This window comes from Salvelinus fontinalis, chromosome 2 (genome assembly GCF_029448725.1).
Source record: "Salvelinus fontinalis isolate EN_2023a chromosome 2, ASM2944872v1, whole genome shotgun sequence".
Taxonomy (NCBI): domain Eukaryota; kingdom Metazoa; phylum Chordata; class Actinopteri; order Salmoniformes; family Salmonidae; genus Salvelinus; species Salvelinus fontinalis.
The window spans coordinates 31,307,909-31,325,336 of NC_074666.1; the positions used below are offsets into that span (position 1 = coordinate 31,307,909).

Here is a 17,428-nt window from a genome sequence, read left to right on the forward strand (position 1 = left end):
GTCATTACTGCTTCTCTACCTACAGTGCTGTGTAGGTTACTGCAGACCTGGGTCATTACTGCTTCTATACCTACAGTGCTGTGTATGTTACTGCAGACCTGGGTCATTACTGCTTCTCTACCTACAGTGCTGTGTAGGTTACTGCAGACCTGGGTCATTACTGCTTCTCTACCTACAGTGCTGTGTAGGTTACTGCAGACCTGGGTCATTACTGCTTCTCTACCTACAGTGCTGTGTAGGTTACTGCAGACCTGGGTCATTACTGCTTCTCTACCTACAGTGCTGTGTGGGTTACTGCAGACCTGGGTCATTACTGCTTCTCTACCTACAGTGCTGTGTGGGTTATACATGTTTATCCATTTCAACTAACCTTGAATTCTGTCCTTGTAGAATTCTAAATGTATTAATAATCCTTAATTTCCATTATTAGTATTGTGGCGCCTTGTTTGACAATAAAGTACATAGCTGTACATTGTACTGTGTAAGTTTATTTCTTATCCATGCAAAAGTTAGAGTTCATTTTGAAGATAGGACAGTTCAGTACACTGCTGCCATTCCCTAAGGTAATGCCCCAGACTTACTGTATCTATAAATAGGGTTACTGGGCTGCATCCTCCCAGCCACACAGCTCCTTATGCATGCTGCTGTCCCCTTTAGCATGGCCTGCCACAGCACTGAGCCATCCACCATGTCCTGGTCCAGCATGGAGCGCTGGTGGTGGTGAGCACTGCACTGACTGACTGAATTACATCAACCTTAGCTTCCGCCTCAGCTAGCTAAACCACCATGCCTGTTATGTCCTCAGGTCAGCCTGAACATCCTTGGCCAACACAGACTGAACAGTGTTTTCTAGAGTTATGATTAGAACTAGGGCCTGGAATTTTTCCTGGTCGGGTTAAGTTGTAAATATAACACAAACTAACCAGCCTATTCCAAATATACAGATCAGTGTTGAAATTCTGCAGATGCCTGAAGGCAATACTTCATCAGAATCGTGTTATATAAGTATATGAGTCATATGGTCCAAAGACAAGATCGTTTTTGGTTTAAGATGTTTGTTTTCTCCATTTTCACTACATTTTGTCATCTTCCTAACCACAAAACATCACAGTGCCATAGCAGACACGGTTTCCCCTCAGATCTATCTGTACCTCCTCCAACACATCAACAGCTGCTCACAGGGAGGCTGCCCAGCATCATTAAGTAAGGAAGATGACTGAGCCAAGGAGGTCAGCACCTTCCTGCTCGTTGGAATTTCTTATTTAACATATCATTAATTCTGAATTGCTAATAAAAAAGGGCTCGGAGCTTATTGAAAGCTTTTTATCACCTCGCTTATTTAATGTCTTCTAGCTCTATTCAATTATTTGTAAGTTAGCTACTACTATGATACCTTGCTACCATACCACACCATTCTATGCGAAGCTGCTGAAGCAACTGAAATATACTGCTAAGTTTCAGCTGGTAGGTTATGCATTATAAAATCCATTTACCAGTTTGGTTATAAATAGAGACAATGTGGTGGCGTCTGTAGGTTTTTCATCAGAACCTTGTTATCACTGTGCTGACATGAAGATTGCACACTTGGCTATTTGTGGATAAGTGAAACATAGAGATAGAAGGGTTTTAAGTGCTGGTGGGCGAGTCTCCTCTCCTGCCTAAGTGCTGCATGTTATTGCTGTTTCACCAGGAGATAGACTTCACTTTGCTCAAACAGGACATTGTATTAAGTCTAATAAAGTAATGGATTGCAAAGGGAATTGTCACTTCTTCGGGGAAATGTGCAGTATGAACATGGTACAAGCTGTTAGAAGCTGACATAAAAAAAATGAATTTTAGAAGTACTCGCTGACATCGGTGCAAAATGCAGCACACCCCAACAGCCAATAGTTATAGGGGGTTTCTGTGTCTTGGTTTGTTAGTGTGAATTTGTGTCAGTGCTTCTATAGTGTAATCACAAATCAAAACATTATGCAACAAACCAAACTAAGCCCACTGAAAGATACACATGACGTCATCTGCCGTGAGTCATCTTTATTGGACAGCAATGCCCTCTGCTGTTTGAAAATGTTTCTGCAGGTGGTAATGTGCATGTGAAATAGAAGAGTTGAATCTAGCGTACTTGTGTTTATCAATTAAACTATACTATAGATCAGTACATAGATTTTAGTGTTAGTATTTGCCTCCATCCAAAGATATTTATTGGCATCCCACTAAATCAGATGGATTGAGTAGTCCTCCAGAGATATAGGCCTAATCAGCGATCCCACATTGATCATGACAGAAATGTTCATCATTATAGTGCTAACATGTAGAGAAAGAGAACATTCATGTCAATCTGTGTATGAACACGACATCACCAATACATGAATCAAAGTAACTAGTGTCAGTGAGCCGTAGTTAAACATACTCTGTGATCACATTAACCTGACAGAGAGAGGACATTGGAACGGAAAATGGCACCCCTAACTGCATAGGATAAACATCACGTCAGGGGTCCTCTCTACACCAAACAATACAATGCCTTAGAGCTGCTGGGGTCTGATGAGGACACTGATGAGGACACTGCTGGGGACAGAAAAAGCAAACATCCATCAGACGGTCCTGCTGCTGCTTCACAGCCTTCTGGGAAACAAATCACCCTGCATCATGCACTCTCACTTGCACAGCCAGCACATTCACAATCTCAGTCTGCATTTACACTAGCATATAGCACGTCGTACACTTACAGATATTCAATACTGTACAGATAGCTTGGTTATCTTAGCACTTCCAACACCAGGGTTTGTATTGTGCCTCTGATGGATATGCCCGATTGAGTTTGTTGTTGGCATGGACAGCCTCAGTCCCAATTAGTGCTGCAGAAATTGCATGAAACTGTAATGATGTTCTGTAAAAGGAAAAACAACAAGAGGCTGATGGCAAGGGACACAAAGAGGAACCAGGGCTACACGTAAATTCATTTATCATTAGTATAGCTAATCATAATCATGAATGCTTATATATACACACACACACCTGTGTATTTTCCTCTGCTGCAGTCCAGATTGTTTTTCTGGAGCCAATTGATCACTCCGTTACCCAGCTAGTGCTTCATAATGGAAATATATATAATTAAAACATTTAAAAAAAGGACATACTTTCATAACACTAAATATAGTGACTAAATTGAACATCTCTTCCAGTTAGGCCAGACACAATGAAAGTTTTAAATATCAACATAATTTATTACATCACAAGCAAATACACAACTTTGTCAAAGATAGTGATCCATGTCTTCATAAACACAACCATTAGCAAGACTATAGAAACATCAGCAGAGGTCAATCTCATGTCTCCAGTGCTACAGTTCAGAGCACTCGGGGTCATAACTAGACTGTTTTTTAGTCTTCTCCAGCGGAAGGCAGCACGCTGTTTTGAACGAAGCTATCCATTCATTTGATTTTCCTGTCACGCTGTGAGGCCCTGGGAGAAAGCACATTGACTTATTGATTAGACTGGGAGCACAGGCCACACTCCCACCTACCTTATATGAACTCATCACAGTCAGTGAGCTTCTCCTCCGGCCGGAGCCTGTCAGCCAAAGGTCAATTAACATTAAGTAGATCCATGAAATCTTAAAGAATCCCATGCATTTTCAAACTGGGAACATTGCTGTTGTGTCAACAGGGCCATTTTATAGACATTAAGAATTCACTAAATCATCCACCCACATAATCAATCAATTCAATCAATCAATTCAATTTTATATAGCCCTTCGTACATCAGCTAATATCTCGAAGTGCTGTACAGAAACCCAGCCTAAAACCCCAAACAGCTAGTAATGCAGGTGTAGAAGCACGGTGGCTAGGAAAAACTCCCTAGAAAGGATACCATCAACATAATACCATCAACATGGAGTCTGAGTTACATACGTAATGAAATGTCAATTAGTCATGAAGAGTGTATAAAAAAAACCTTGAAAAGTTCAAATCTCAAAAAAAGTTCTTAGTACTTATTGTGGACCGTCATTTTAGTGAGTCGTCCCCTCTGGTTCTGGAATGCCGTACCCTGTCCCCATGTCCCTCCTCCTCTGCATCGTCTTCTGAGCTGTGGACCACTGCAGCACTCAGAGTCCGAAGGTCCCCAAGCACTGACAGTAGCGAGTCTAACAGGGAACACACAGAACAGTTCACTGGTTACTACTGTGTGTCTGTAGACATGTTAACTGTAGTCAATTACAGTTTCATTCTATGTTTTATAATTTTGCTATAAACATGTTATAGATAATAGTATACATGGAGTATACTTAAGGACACCAGCTCTTTCCATGACAGACCGACCAGGTGAATCCAGGTGAAAGCTATGATCCTTTATTGATGTGGATTTAACAAGTGACTTCAAATCAGTGTAGACGAAAGGGAGGAGACAGGTTAAAGAAGGATTTTTAAGCCATGTGACAATTGAGACATGGATTGTACAGTACCAGTCAAAAGTTTGGACACACCTACACATTCCAGGGGTTCTCTTTATTTGTACTATTTTCTACACTGTAGAGTAACAGTGAAGACATCAAAACCATGTAATAGCACGTATGGAATTATGTAGTAACCAAAAAAAAAGTGTTAAACAAATCCAAATATATTTCATATGAGATTCTTAAAAAGTAGCCACCCTTTGCCTTGATGACAGCTTTTCACACTATTGGCATTCTCTCAACCAGCTTCATGAGGTAGTCAGCTGGAATGCATTTCAATTAACAGGTGTGCCTTGTTAAAAGTTAATTTGTGGAATTTCTTTCCTTCTTAATGCGTTTGAGCCAATCAGTTGTGTTGTGACAAGGTAGGGGTGGTATATAGAATATGGCCTTTACCAAATAGGGCTAAGTCCATATTATGGCAAGAACCGTTCAAATAAGCAATGAGAAACGACAGTCCATCATTACTTTAAGACATGAAGGTCAGTCAACACGGAACATTTCAAGTGCAGTCACAAAAACCATCAAGCGGTATGATGAAACTGGCTCTCATTTGAAATTTTTGTTTCCAACCGCCGTGTCTTTGTGAGACGCAGAAAAGGTGAACGGATGATCTCCGCATGTGTGGTTCCCACCATGAAGCATGGAGGAGGTGGTGTGATGGTGTTTTGCTGGTGACACTGTCAGTGTTTAATTTAGAAATCAAGGCACACTTAACCAGCATGGCTAACACCACATTCTGCAGCAATACACCATCCAATCTGGTTTGCGCTTAGTAGAACTATCATTTGTTTTTCAACAGAACAATGTCCAAACACAAGGGCTATTTGACCAAGGAGAGTAATGGAGTGCTGCATCAGATGAGCTGGCCTCCACAATCACCCGACCTCAACCAAATTGAGATGGTTTGGGATGAGTTGGACCGCAAAGTGAAGGAAAAGCACCATGCCTCAGGACTACCTGGCCTGATGACTCCTTGCTGTCCCCAGTACAGCTGGTCGTGCTGCTGCTCCAGTTCCAACTGTTCTGCCTGCGGCTATGGAACCCTGACCTGTTCACCAGACGTGATACCTGTCCCAGACCTGCTGTTTTCAACTCTCTAGAGACAGCAGAAGCGGTAGAGATACTCTGAATGATCGGCTATGAAAAGCCAACTGACATTTACTCCTGAGGTGCTGACCTGTTGCACCCTCGACAACCACTGTGATTATTGTTATTTGACCCTACTGGTCATCTATGAACATTTGAACATCTTGGCCATGTTCTGTTATAATCTCCACCCGTCACAGCCAGAAGAGGACTGGCCACCCCTCATAGCCTGGTTCCTCTCTAGGTTTCTTCCTAGGTTCTGGCCATTCTAGGGAGTTTTTCCTAGAACCTGCATTGCTTGCTGTTTGGGGTTTTAGGCTGGATTTCTGTACAGCACTTTGTGACATCAGCTGATGTAAGAAGGGCTTTATAAATACATTTGATTGATTGAAAAGCAGCCACCAAGTGCTCAGCATATGTGGGAACTCCTTCAAGACTGTTGGAAAAGCATTCCTCATGAAGCTGGTTGAGAGAATGCCAAGAGTGCAAAGCTGTCATCAAGGCAAAGGGTGGCTACTTTGAAGAATCTAAAATATATTTTTTATTTGTTTAACAAAGTTTTGGTTACTACGATTCCATATGTGTTATTTCATAGTTTTGATGTCTTCACTAATATTCTACAATGTAGAAAATAGTTAAAAAAAAAGAAAAACCCTTGAATGAGTAGGTGTCCAAACTTGACTGGTACTCTATATGTGTGCCATTCAGATGGTGAATGGGCAAGACAAAAGATTTAAGAGCCTTTGAGTGGGGTATGGCAGTAGGTGCCAGGTGCACCAGTTTGTCAAGAACTGCAACGTTGCTGTTTTTTTTAACGCTCAACAGTTTCCTGTGTGTATCAAGAATGGTCCACCACCCAAAGGCCATACTGCCAACTTGACACAACTGTGGGAAGCATTGGAATCATGGGCCAGCATCCCTGTGGAACACTTTCGACACCTTGTAGCGTCCATTCCCTGACGAATTGAGGCTGTTCAGAGGGCAAAAGGGGGTGGGTGCAACTCAATATTAGAAAGCTGTTGCTAATTTTTGTTATACTCAGTGTATAAAGTGTTATACATACATATATTATAATACATATATTATAATACAAGAGGTATTCATAGGAAGAGACAATGTGACAACATGGTGTGTAGGTGGAAGTTACCTCTGGTCTGTGGCTGGTTTTTGGCTCTCAGAGTGTTGCTCTTCCTTGAGGGTCTCTGCTGCTGCTCCTCCAAGGCCACAGAAGTCTGCTGGGCTGTGGTCCGAGCTGCCTTATACTCACTCATCAGCCCCCTCTCACGTACAGTCACCTGTGGGAGGCAAAAGTATACAAATACTGAAAATGGATCTGTGTAAGAAAGTGTCTTGACAGTTGTCAGTTTCACAAAAAAGAAAATAACTCTCTCAACATGGTAAACAATAAGTCTCGCGGAGGCCATCCTTCCAAAACTCGTCTTGTTGACTGTTGGAGGCGCTGGCATTCAACGCTCACATTTGATTGGCCCCGAGTAGAAATTACATTCCCCGTTAGGAGAGGCATTTTTTGGTTTGTCATTTTCATTTTTTTCTACCATGTCAGACAAAGTTTAAGTAGCCTATGTAGCATTGTTTTTGTATCTTATGTTCGCTTGCTTTTTGGAAGTCAGAAAATTGTTCAGGAACACAACAACCTCTGTTCAGAGCTTGAACCATGTCAAATACTAGTTTACATCTAGACTAACCCCTTTTAAGCATCTTTCTGCTGACAAGTTCACCAGGCTTTCAGAATGTACAGTATGTGAACGAAGCCTGAGGTCCGTGGCTAACTTACAATAAACCAAGACATGGAAAAAAAACTATGAACTCACCAAAAGTAGGTTTCTGTCCTTGTCCTTTTCTTGCAGTAGTTTCTGTAGATCCTGGATTTCTCTCTTGGTGTGTTCACTCTGAAGGCATTGTGCTTCTCTCTCCTGCTCCCTCTCTCTCTCTGCCTGTCTCTCAAACTGACGCAGGGCTACCACTATAACAGACAGACAGGAGTCCTATCAGTCTTAGCCATATATATTTACACTACAGTACATTTCTGTAGACGCATATATGAATCCTCTCAACTCTACATGACCCTTTCACATGTTTGTGTTGAGATGGACATTATGTGATGAATGAGTGTACGTGTACGCTACCTGCTTTGGTGTGTTCTCTTCTGGCCGTGTTGAGTTGAGATTCCATCACTCTAAGCTGCTGAGTACAGTGATCCTCTGTCTCAGACACTCTCTCCTGCAGAGCTGATGGGACAGTCAAACAGAGAAATTCAGGTACAGAACATTCTGTGACATGTCAACAATTTAGTTACATTGATTAAGAGAAATTGAAATTTGATGAATATATCGAAAAATCCGTGCAGAACACAAGATATTTTAAAATCAGACAGTAAACTTAATTGACTGAATTACAATGGAATCCTGGCATTGTACACTTTAGTCCACTCTGATCCCTCTCTAACCTCTGTCACTGTCCTCCTTTTGTCTGATCAGCTGTGCATGGATCTGCTCTAGGTTGAGGTTGCTCTCCTCTAGCTGTGTGTGGGCCTCCTGCAGCCTCTGCTGGGCCTCCTCTCTGGCTGCCTGGGCCTCCTGGGCTTCCCCCCTGCTTCGCTCTGCAGCCTGCCTCAGCTGTCTCACTTCACTGTCAACTGGAAAGGAGGGGGAACACAGATGGTGTACTGCAGGGGTGTCAAACTCATTTGCCCAGGAGGCCGCATTCAGTCTTCAACGAGGTCCAAAGGGCCGCATGGAAAATTGGTTATTTTTCCTCGCCGTGAAAATTGCCAAATATAGTCCCCGATCGATAATTTGTGGAATTTTCGATGCTCCCGTACTCTCTATCTTTCATTACGGTGATTATTAGCGAGCTGGTCATAGTCAATGAACCGTATGAATGTAAGTTCATTATCATTACTACACTGTTCTCATTTGGTTTTGGTTATTTTAAAAAGTATATTGACTTTGTTCCCCCCGCGGGCCGGATTCAAACCACCCGAAGTCCTGCTTGGACCCCCTAGCAAGCCGTATGTTTGACACCCCTGGTGTACTGTATTCTGAATATTTCTACTACCACATAGTCAGGATATACAAAAGGAAGGTCCTAAAAAATGGTCAAAGACTACAGCCATCCTAGTCATAGACTGTTCTCTCTGCTACCGCATGGTAAGCGGTACCGAAGCGCCAAGTCTAGGTCCAAACAGCTTCTACCCCCCAAGCCTTAAGACTCCTGAACAGCTAATCAAATGGCTACCCAGACTATTTGCATTGTTGCCCCCCCCCCCCCCCCACCCCTCTTTTATGCTGCTGCTACTCTATGTTTATTATCTCTGCATAGTCACTTTAATAACTCTACCTACATGTACATATTACCTCAATTACCTCGACTAACCTGTGCCCCCACACATTGACTCTGTACCGGTACCCCCTGTATATAGCCTCGCCACTGTTATTTTACTGCTGCTCTTTAATCATATTTTATTTTTAACTTAACACTTATTTTTCTTAAAACTGCATTGTTGGTTAAGGACTTGTAACTAGGCCATTCACTATAAGGTCTAAACCTGTTGTATTCGGCAAATGTGACAAATAAATTTTGATTTGATGGTGCATGCAAATCTACTGTAGGTACAGTTACGTACAGTTACAGGGTACAAGGAATTCATGCAAGTCTGAATCTCTCTGAACAGATGACTAAACAGCGTACACTGTTCACGGACATCAGCCAGGGCACTCTCAATGAGCTCGGGGGTTCTCTTGAGCTCCTGCCTGAGCTTGTCTCTCTCCTCACACGCCGAGGCCAGCTCTGCCTGGAGCTCTGTGACAGCGGCACTGTGAATAGAGAAAGAGGACAGCACAACTAGTGAGGCAATGGGAGATGTAGTGGTAGAGAGACAAACTGAGGCAATGGTCTACAAGTCAAGGCCTTTTCCTGATGAATAACTGGCCATTGCCAGCTCGGGTTCAGGGAGACCCAGGGCCAAGGTGGTCCAGTGTGGTCAGTTATCATACCGCTCAGAGACCGGGTTGGCTGCTTTAGTGGCCTGCTGCACTCTCCATAGGGCCTCCTTCCTCATCATTAGACCTGCGAGACAACAGTACAGTGAATGTGGTCAAACTGAGCCAGAATAAAACAGTGCAAAGAATTATCCAGGAGCACATGCAATTTAAACTCACTGTTGTAAGATTTCCTGTAGTTAAGCGAGGAGAAATCATTTCAGATCTATAGACAGACCTTGAATTGTGTCCACTCTTCTTTTGGCAAAGGTCAGCCTCTGGCCAAAGCTGTTCAGACGTGTTTGGACAGTCTCCACCTCTGACATCTTAGCCTCAAATGCCTGACTGAATCTGTAGAAAGAAGAACTGGTACTATAACAAAATATTTGACATCAAATGAGGATTGTAGGATCGAGTAGTACACAAATTCACCCGTGTCATTGGATATTTTGTAACAGATGGTATGAGTGATATGGATTGTGAAAGCGTCTGGAAAAGATTAGGTGCCCAATGTACAAAATTACAGTTAGTACAACTTAAATATCTCAGGCAAAGCTTGACTTGTATAGTGGTTGTCAAGTGGACCTGTCTATCTGTCAGCTCTTTACCGCTGGGCATCCTCTGTCATGATCCTCAGTCCAGCCTCTGCCTCCTGACTCCAGCTCTTCAGCTCTGTGTTCTCCCTCTTAGTCGTAACCACGTCCTGCTCCACGGCCTGACAGGACCAGACAAACATAAAAACCGACCCGCCACAAGACAACTACTAGGGTCTCCTTTCTGATGAGGTCAGTGACCTTTTGATTACATATACAGTTAAATGTCAAACTTCAGAAAAAAGTTTAATGTCATCTCACACTGACTTCAGGGTTCAATCGTGTCTTTTGAGAAATGTTTGAGAGGATTTAATCTGGAAATTGTAATCATCGTTATAACATTTTTAAAGGAAGCATTTTTTGTATTCTCTTAATACTGATGGGAGGTGTGTAAGAGGTTTTACATGTGAAGTGGCGCCCTCTGCTGTGCTAACACGACAGAAGTAATTGGCAACAGCAGATGCATCATGCCTCAACAAAATGGAGGAAAGCCATTCTATGAAGAGATGCATTGAGACACTCCCACAGAGGCTGTCCCCCTGCTCCTCCTCACCTCCCTAGCCACCCTCTCCAGCTCCAGCTCAGCTGTTCTGTCCTGCAGGCTGTGCTGGAAGACATTGGACTGGTACTTCTCCTTCTTTACCTCCTGCTCCAGAGATGAGATCTGAAGCAACAGGACACACAATAGACTCATGGATGCTTCTGCATGTTTCGATTATGTCCCTTATCACGAATCACAATTTGCCTATTTATTCACTGAACATTATTTCACAGTGGTTGGAGTTCGTCAAGTTAAGTCCTAAGCCTCCTAAATCACATACGGTTGAGTGAAGTTGATCCTTTTCTCCCCTCAGTTCGATATCCCTTGAGCGAAGCTGGACCAACAACATGAAGACCTTCTCTCTCCAGCAACGCAGAACCCGAGTGCCTTTGGGCCCAGCTTTCAGGAGAGGGTCTGACAGAGTCTGTGGACGTGACAAAGCCTTTACTTAACCCACAAACCACTCAGATATAGTCACCCACACATGACTGAATGGATATTAATCAAATATCTGAAAGGAATAAGAGGATTTTGCATCAGCTATGGGACTGTGAACACACAAGCATGGTTCAAACACCTTCTCTACCATCTCCTCCTCTTGTAGGGCCAATATGTCGTTCACAGAGTTGAGTCTGACCGTCAGAAGCTCTGTTGTCACCTGCAGAGCCTCCTTCTCCCTATTCAGTGTCTAGAGGGAGTCAGATTAGAATATTGACTACTTATTACATGGTAATATGAAAATATGCTCATACCATACATTGAGATTAAATGAGCCAAGATTCACTTTGTTCTCCAGGCAAGACTTTGCTGGAAGAACAATCAATTTCTCTGCTTGGTTAAGCACCAACTGTCTTTTTCCTTGTGTGTTCCTTAGAGCACACAAGTAACTTGATCTAAATCAATGTTATCAATGAATCTCCCCACCTGAATGGTTTCAGTTAGTTTCTCTTCCAACCCTCTCTCAGGGGTAAGTTGTCCAATGTAGTTTCTAAGACTCTGCAACGTTGCTGACTGGGTCTCAAAAGCATTGCCCATTTGGCTGAAAAAATAAGAACCTAAAAATGAGATACTATCCATCTATTGAACAAAGCAGTATATTTACGAAGCTTTGGGATCAAATATATCACCTACCTTAGTTGTTCTTTCAGTCCATCTCTCTCTGCAGACACTTCCAGTAGACAGCACTTCAGATGAGTCACCTCCTGGGACAGGTGACATAACCCCTCCTGCACCTCAGAGCTCGCCTGCCTGACTGTGGACAATTCAGTGTCATGGGTGGCAGTCAACTGCTGCAACTAGAGGGAACAAATAAAGAGATCCAAAATAAAACTTACACATCTGTAAAAAATGTGTTATTTGCACCATGTTTGTTAAATTGTTCAGAAAGAAATTTAAACAATCTGAAAAAAATACTCTTACCTGTATTTCATGTCTCCTGTAGGATTCCTCCAGTTGCTTATTTAGTTTCTGCAACTCCTGCTTGGCCTCTTCCCCAGCCTGCAGCCTGGCTGTATCAGCCTCCCTGGTCAGCCTGTGGGTTTCCTGTCCGCTCCTCTCCACCTCACTCCTCAGCCTCTCAGCCTCCTCCCCAGACTTCCTCTCCAGCATCTCCAGCTGCACACCACAGAGAGCAGGCATTGTCCAATACAAGGTCAATGTAGTAAATAAAGAAGAGGTTTGAGTGGAAGCCTGGGAGCTGGGAATTGATTTAAACCAATAGCTGTTTTGAAGCAGTGATTCAAAATTACAGTCCTCGGGGGCTGCAAGCATACCTGACTAGGCTTCTATACCATTTCTTGGACCATCAATATACAATGTATTCGGAAAGTATTCAGACCCCTTCCCTTTTTCCACATTTTGTTACGTTACAGCCTTACTCTAAATGTGATTCAATTATTATTTTTCTTCAATCTACACACAATAGCCCATAATGACAAGGTGAAAATAAGTTTAGACATTAAAAATGTATTTAAAAAATTACAATAATAATACCTTATTTACGTTTTCAGACTCTTTGCTATGAGAATCAAAATTGAGCTCAGGTGCATCCTGATTCCATTGATCATCCTTGAGATGTTTCTACAACTTGATTGGAGTCCACCTGTGGTAAATTAAATTGATTGGACATTTTTGGAAAGGCACACACCTGTCTATATAAGGTCCCACAGTTGACAGTGCATGTCAGAGCAAAAACCAATTCATGAGGTCAAAGGAATTGTCCATAGAGCTCCGAGACAGGATTGTGTCGAGGCACAGATCTGGGTAAGGGTACCAAAACATTTCCGCAGCATTGACGGTCACCAAGAATACATTGGCCTCCATTATTCTTCAAATGGAAGAGGTTTGGAACCACCAAGACTTTTCCTAGTGCTGGCCGCCCGGCCAAACTGAGAAATCGGGGGAGAAGGGCCTTGGTCAGGGAGGTGACCAAGAACTCGATGGTCACTGACAGAGCTCCTATGTGGAGATGGGAAAACCTTCCAGGACAACCATCTCTGCAGCACTCCACAAATCAGGCCTTTATGGTAGAGCGGCTAGACAGAAGCCACTCCTCAGTAAAAGGCATCACCGGAGAGAACATCACTGGAGAGACCTGAAAATAGCTGGGCAGTGACGCTCCTCATCCAACCTGGCAGATCTTGAAAGGACCTGCAGAGAAGAATGGGAGAAACTCCCCAAATAGAGTTGTGCCAAGCTTGTAGCGTCATACCCAAGAAGAATCTAGGCTGTAATCGCTGCCAAAGGTGCTTCAACAAAGTACTGAGTGAAGGGTCTAAATACTTATGTAAATGTGATATTTCTAAAGACCTATTTTTGCTTTGTCATTATGGGGTATTGTGTGTAGATTCATGAGGAAAAATATATTGAACTAATTTTAGAATAAGGCAGTAACGTAACAAAACGTGGAAAAAGTCAAGGGGTCTGAATACTTTCCGAATGCACTGTATAGTTTTGCAATCATGCCATTGTTGCTGATGATGCTGCAATCATGCCACAGCTGCAAATAACTGAACTTTCCCTTAGTTACCTTAGTTACTACCACACATAAAACAGAGGTGAGCTGGGATGACAACCTACACAAATGTAGAGTTCTTGTGAATAACTGTTACCTGGGTGCTGAGTCTCTCTTTGTCCTCTCTCTTTTGGACCAGCTCCACACTGACTTGGCTGAGCTCAGTCTTAGTCTTATATAACTCCTCCCGCATCACCTCCATTTCATGACTCTGCCTGCAATACAGGGTGTAAGGAGAGGGGAGGGAATATCACTGGTAATTATATCTTTTTTTAAGTAGGTCTACTTAGAAGAGAAGCAGGATACACATTTCTCCATAAAATGTGAATTATTGAATGAGGAATGTAAGATCTAGGCTACTAATATGCCATAATGACAAGTCAGTGTCTATACAAGACACTACAATACCTGTTCAGATAAGTTTCTTTGTCCCTCATCTCCTCTCTCTGTCTCCCTGCAACTTCCTTCAGTGCTTCTACCTGGCCTTTCAGCCTCTCTGACTCTGCCCTGAAACACTCTGTGTCCAGTCTCCATTCTGTCTCCCACCTGGAGGCCTGCTCACCTCTCGCTCCAGACCTGTGTGTGGGGGGTGGGAGGAGCAGGTCAGGTGTTATGTTAATAGACATGGGTGAGAAGTGAAAGAAGTGGATTTCATAAGCAAGGCATATAGGGCAGCACCTGACCTCGCTATGGAGTGGGCAGAATCCTCTGTTGACTTCGTTCCTCTGGAGCGGTCTCCCTGTAACATCAGAATCCTCTGGTTTTCTCTGTGTAGTTCTAAAATTTCCTGTTTGGCCTGAGCCATGGTGAGCCATGAGTTGGCAGGGCCAGAGTCCGATGGGGGTGTTGTGGCATGGGTGACCCATTTTATTGGTGTTGTCCCTCGTCCCGTTACAGTCCCTGGTACTATGATAGAGGCAGACTGGGTGCTTGCAGTGAAATGGGATGGGGGCATCAGGGTCCTCTGACTACCCTCTGAAAAACAATATGCAGTATTCAGTACGGGAGAATTTACTTGCAACAAGCATGTGACAGTACACCTGTAAGGTAGTCGCACATGCTGTCCCAAATATAGAAATAGAATGAATAGAATGGGCATCCCCATTCAAGTCAATGGTGGCATAATGGATGGACTGGCGGCCATTGCGCCTGTACTCATGGAGGAAGTAAAATCAGCAAGTGTACCCATCAATATAAATTAAATTGTATTTGTCAAATGTTCCATATGGTCCCAATGCCATCCAAGAGGACCGTTTCGGCGCACACGCGAATAGTTACGTTTGGTGCAACAACTCACAAGACAACTTATGCTGCTGTATAACTTAAATTCCATAACTTAAGTAAGTAGTTAGCAATGCTACTTATGTGCTAGGTAACGTTAGGTGCAGCTGGCGTTAGATTCCGGGTAGCTAACCAACTAACTTCGCTAGCTAGCTTTTTAGGACTTACTTGATGCCACAAAATCGGACGGGGCATTCAGCTTCTCATCCTCATTGCATCTTTCCATCAGAGAATCGTAAAATGACCACTGTTCTAAAACAAGTTACAAAAGAGTACACTTTGTATTGTGCGCGCGATCATTTTGAACAACACTTTCATGGCGACGCGTCGCTGCAACAACTCTTCCTGTTTACGTAGTTACGTGTATGGAGTAGTTGCGTGGGCGTTGCATTCTCAATTGTTTTGGTAAACGCCAATAGATTTTTTTTTTTTATGATGTATATCGATCAAATCAAGTCAAATTGTATTTGTCACATGCGCCGAATACAACAGGTGAAGACCTTACACTGAAATGCTTACTTACAAGCCCTTAACAAACAATGCAGATTTAAGAAAATAACCCAAAAAGTAAGAGATAAGAATAACAAATAATTAAATAACAGCAGTAAAATAACAATAGCGGGGCTATATACAGGGGGTACCTGTACAGAGTCAATGTGCGGGGGCACCGGTGTCGAGGTAATTGAGGTAATATGTACATGTAGGTAGAGTTATTAAAGTGACTATGCATAGATAATAACAGAGAGTGGCAGCAGTGTAGAAGGGGGGGGCAATGCAAATAGTCTGGGTAGCATTTGATTAAATGTTCAGGAGTCTTATGGCTTGGGGGTAGAAGCTGTTTAGAAGCCTCTTGGACCTAGACTTGGCGCTGCGGTACCGCTTGCCATGTGGTAGCAGAGAGAACAGTCTATGACTAGGGTGGCTGGAGTCTTTGACCATTTTTTAGGGCCTGACACCGCCTGGTATAGAGGTTCTGAATGGCAGGAAGCTTGGCCCCGGTGATGTACTGGGCCGTACGCACTACCCTCTGTAATGCATTGCGGTCGGCGGCCGAGCAGTTGCCATGCCAGGCAGTGATGCAACCGGTCAGGATGCTCTCGATGGTGCAGCTGTAAAACCTTTTGAGGATCTGAGGACCCACGCCAAATATTTTCAGTCTCCTGAGGGGGAACACAGTAGGTTTTGTCGTGCCCTCTTCACGACTGTCTTGGTGTGCTTGGACCATGTTAGTTTGTTGGTGATGTGGACCCCAAGGAACTTGAAGCTCTCAACCTGCTCCTCTACAGCCCCGTCAATGAGAATGGGGGCGTGCTCGGTCCTCTTTTTCCTAAGAACCGATGTGTGCACAACAATGGGGCAAAACAGCAAGGGGTTGTGATTCTGGCCGTCCAGAATCACAACAACACGCTGACTTCTGCCCCATGGAAGCGCACATACGGTATAATCACAGATAGAACAATGAGACAGATATTTCACTGGATGTATAAATGTGAAGCATCCGCTTGGCGTTCCCACTCACTACTGTCGAGCAGTGGAAGAGGATGGAACGAGATGGATTTTGGCCGACATTCTGCAAATATTCTCATCGACGAAACATTTGATCTCAATACCGTTTTCTGTTCCCAAAACTACAAGCTGTTCCGAAAAGAGTGGACTAAGTTTTGTAGACTTTGCCATTTGCAAAGGTTTTCAAAAATCGCGTTGTTTAGAAGTGTTTTTGTGTGTTTGGGCGAATGGAGTTATTGCATACGCGCAATTCACAAAGTAGGCGTTAGCTAACGGAAATATGCAGATGATGCTCGTGCTTGGCTCTGCCCACCTCCTTGCTTGTTCTGCCCACTATGACTAATTTGTTCCCATTGGAAACGACATGCTGTGGTCTATCTTGGTTTAGTTCTAAAAACATATTTGGTTTCATTTTCGTGATGTTGTCAGCTAACACATCTATAGAGAATGATTAGTGGCCTCTAGTGGCCAAACTGCCATATTAGCATGGGCAGCGCCATTGAAGGCTTTCAACATATTCATGTCGTCAACTAGGTGGGACTTACAACTTCATTGGCTGATCCAGCTTTTAGTGACCCTGTTGGAGTCATGTCCAACCGGATCATCAGGAGGGATCAGCCAGTCGTGAAGAAGAAAATTGACCACTTCAAAATAGAGAGAGCCTCATTGGCGCTGCCCGTGCTGTCACAGACGCTATAATGGCACAGATACAAGATGAGTCCTCTATCTCTATGGAGTACCCCAACAACAAAATGGTGAGGGCGTATACCGGTCAATAAAAATATGAATGACAAGTAAAGATTGCTTTGGCAATTGCTTTGGCAATGTTAACACATGTTTCCCATGCCAATAAAGCCCCTTGAATTGAATTGAATTAAAGAGCTGATTGGCCAGCTCAGACAGTGAGCCAATTAGAAGTCTCAGTCAAAAACATGAAGTCATCCTCTG

General features: G+C 43.3%; 1 protein-coding gene across 8 annotated transcripts; it reads right to left on the minus strand.

Moving 5' to 3' along the window:
- Positions 1-1,996: 1,996 nt before the first annotated feature.
- Positions 1,997-16,730, minus strand: cchcr1 (coiled-coil alpha-helical rod protein 1). 8 transcript variants are annotated; one of them, XR_008753577.1, is made up of 23 exons: positions 15,143-15,349; positions 14,377-14,668; positions 14,102-14,269; positions 13,791-13,908; positions 12,100-12,294; positions 11,812-11,975; positions 11,605-11,719; positions 11,258-11,368; positions 10,961-11,104; positions 10,693-10,803; positions 10,155-10,261; positions 9,785-9,897; positions 9,562-9,634; positions 9,257-9,381; positions 8,013-8,201; positions 7,693-7,794; positions 7,378-7,529; positions 6,693-6,840; positions 3,995-4,147; positions 3,527-3,573; positions 3,019-3,091; positions 2,730-2,890; positions 1,997-2,565 (listed from the first exon to the last, which is right to left on the minus strand). XR_008753577.1 is itself a non-coding variant. In XM_055871235.1 (20 exons), exons 1-19 carry the CDS (start codon positions 15,198-15,200, stop codon positions 4,008-4,010), a joined length of 2,625 nt encoding a protein of 874 aa, XP_055727210.1. In that variant the 5' UTR covers positions 15,201-15,349; the 3' UTR covers positions 3,203-3,465; positions 3,995-4,007. The 8 variants fall into 8 exon arrangements, 5 of the variants coding, with proteins under 5 accessions (XP_055727210.1, XP_055727199.1, XP_055727226.1 ...); XR_008753575.1 differs by having other exon boundaries at positions 3,527-4,147; XR_008753576.1 differs by having other exon boundaries at positions 1,997-2,568; positions 3,527-4,147.
- Positions 16,731-17,428: the final 698 nt, after the last annotated feature.

What these genes read in the sequence shown, in the direction of transcription:
- cchcr1 (XM_055871235.1), bottom strand. Translation starts at nt 15,200, where the DNA reads ATGGAAAGATGCAATGAGGATGAGAAGCTGAATGCCCCGTCCGATTTT. An exon ending in GTCCGATTTTGTGGCATCAA is followed by an intron (nt 14,669 to 15,142) that starts GTAAGTCCTAAA and finishes ATTGTTTTTCAG; the next exon opens with AGGGTAGTCAGAGGACCCTG. An exon ending in AGGAGGAGATGGTAGAGAAG is followed by an intron (nt 11,105 to 11,257) that starts GTGTTTGAACCA and finishes TCACGTCCACAG; the next exon opens with ACTCTGTCAGACCCTCTCCT.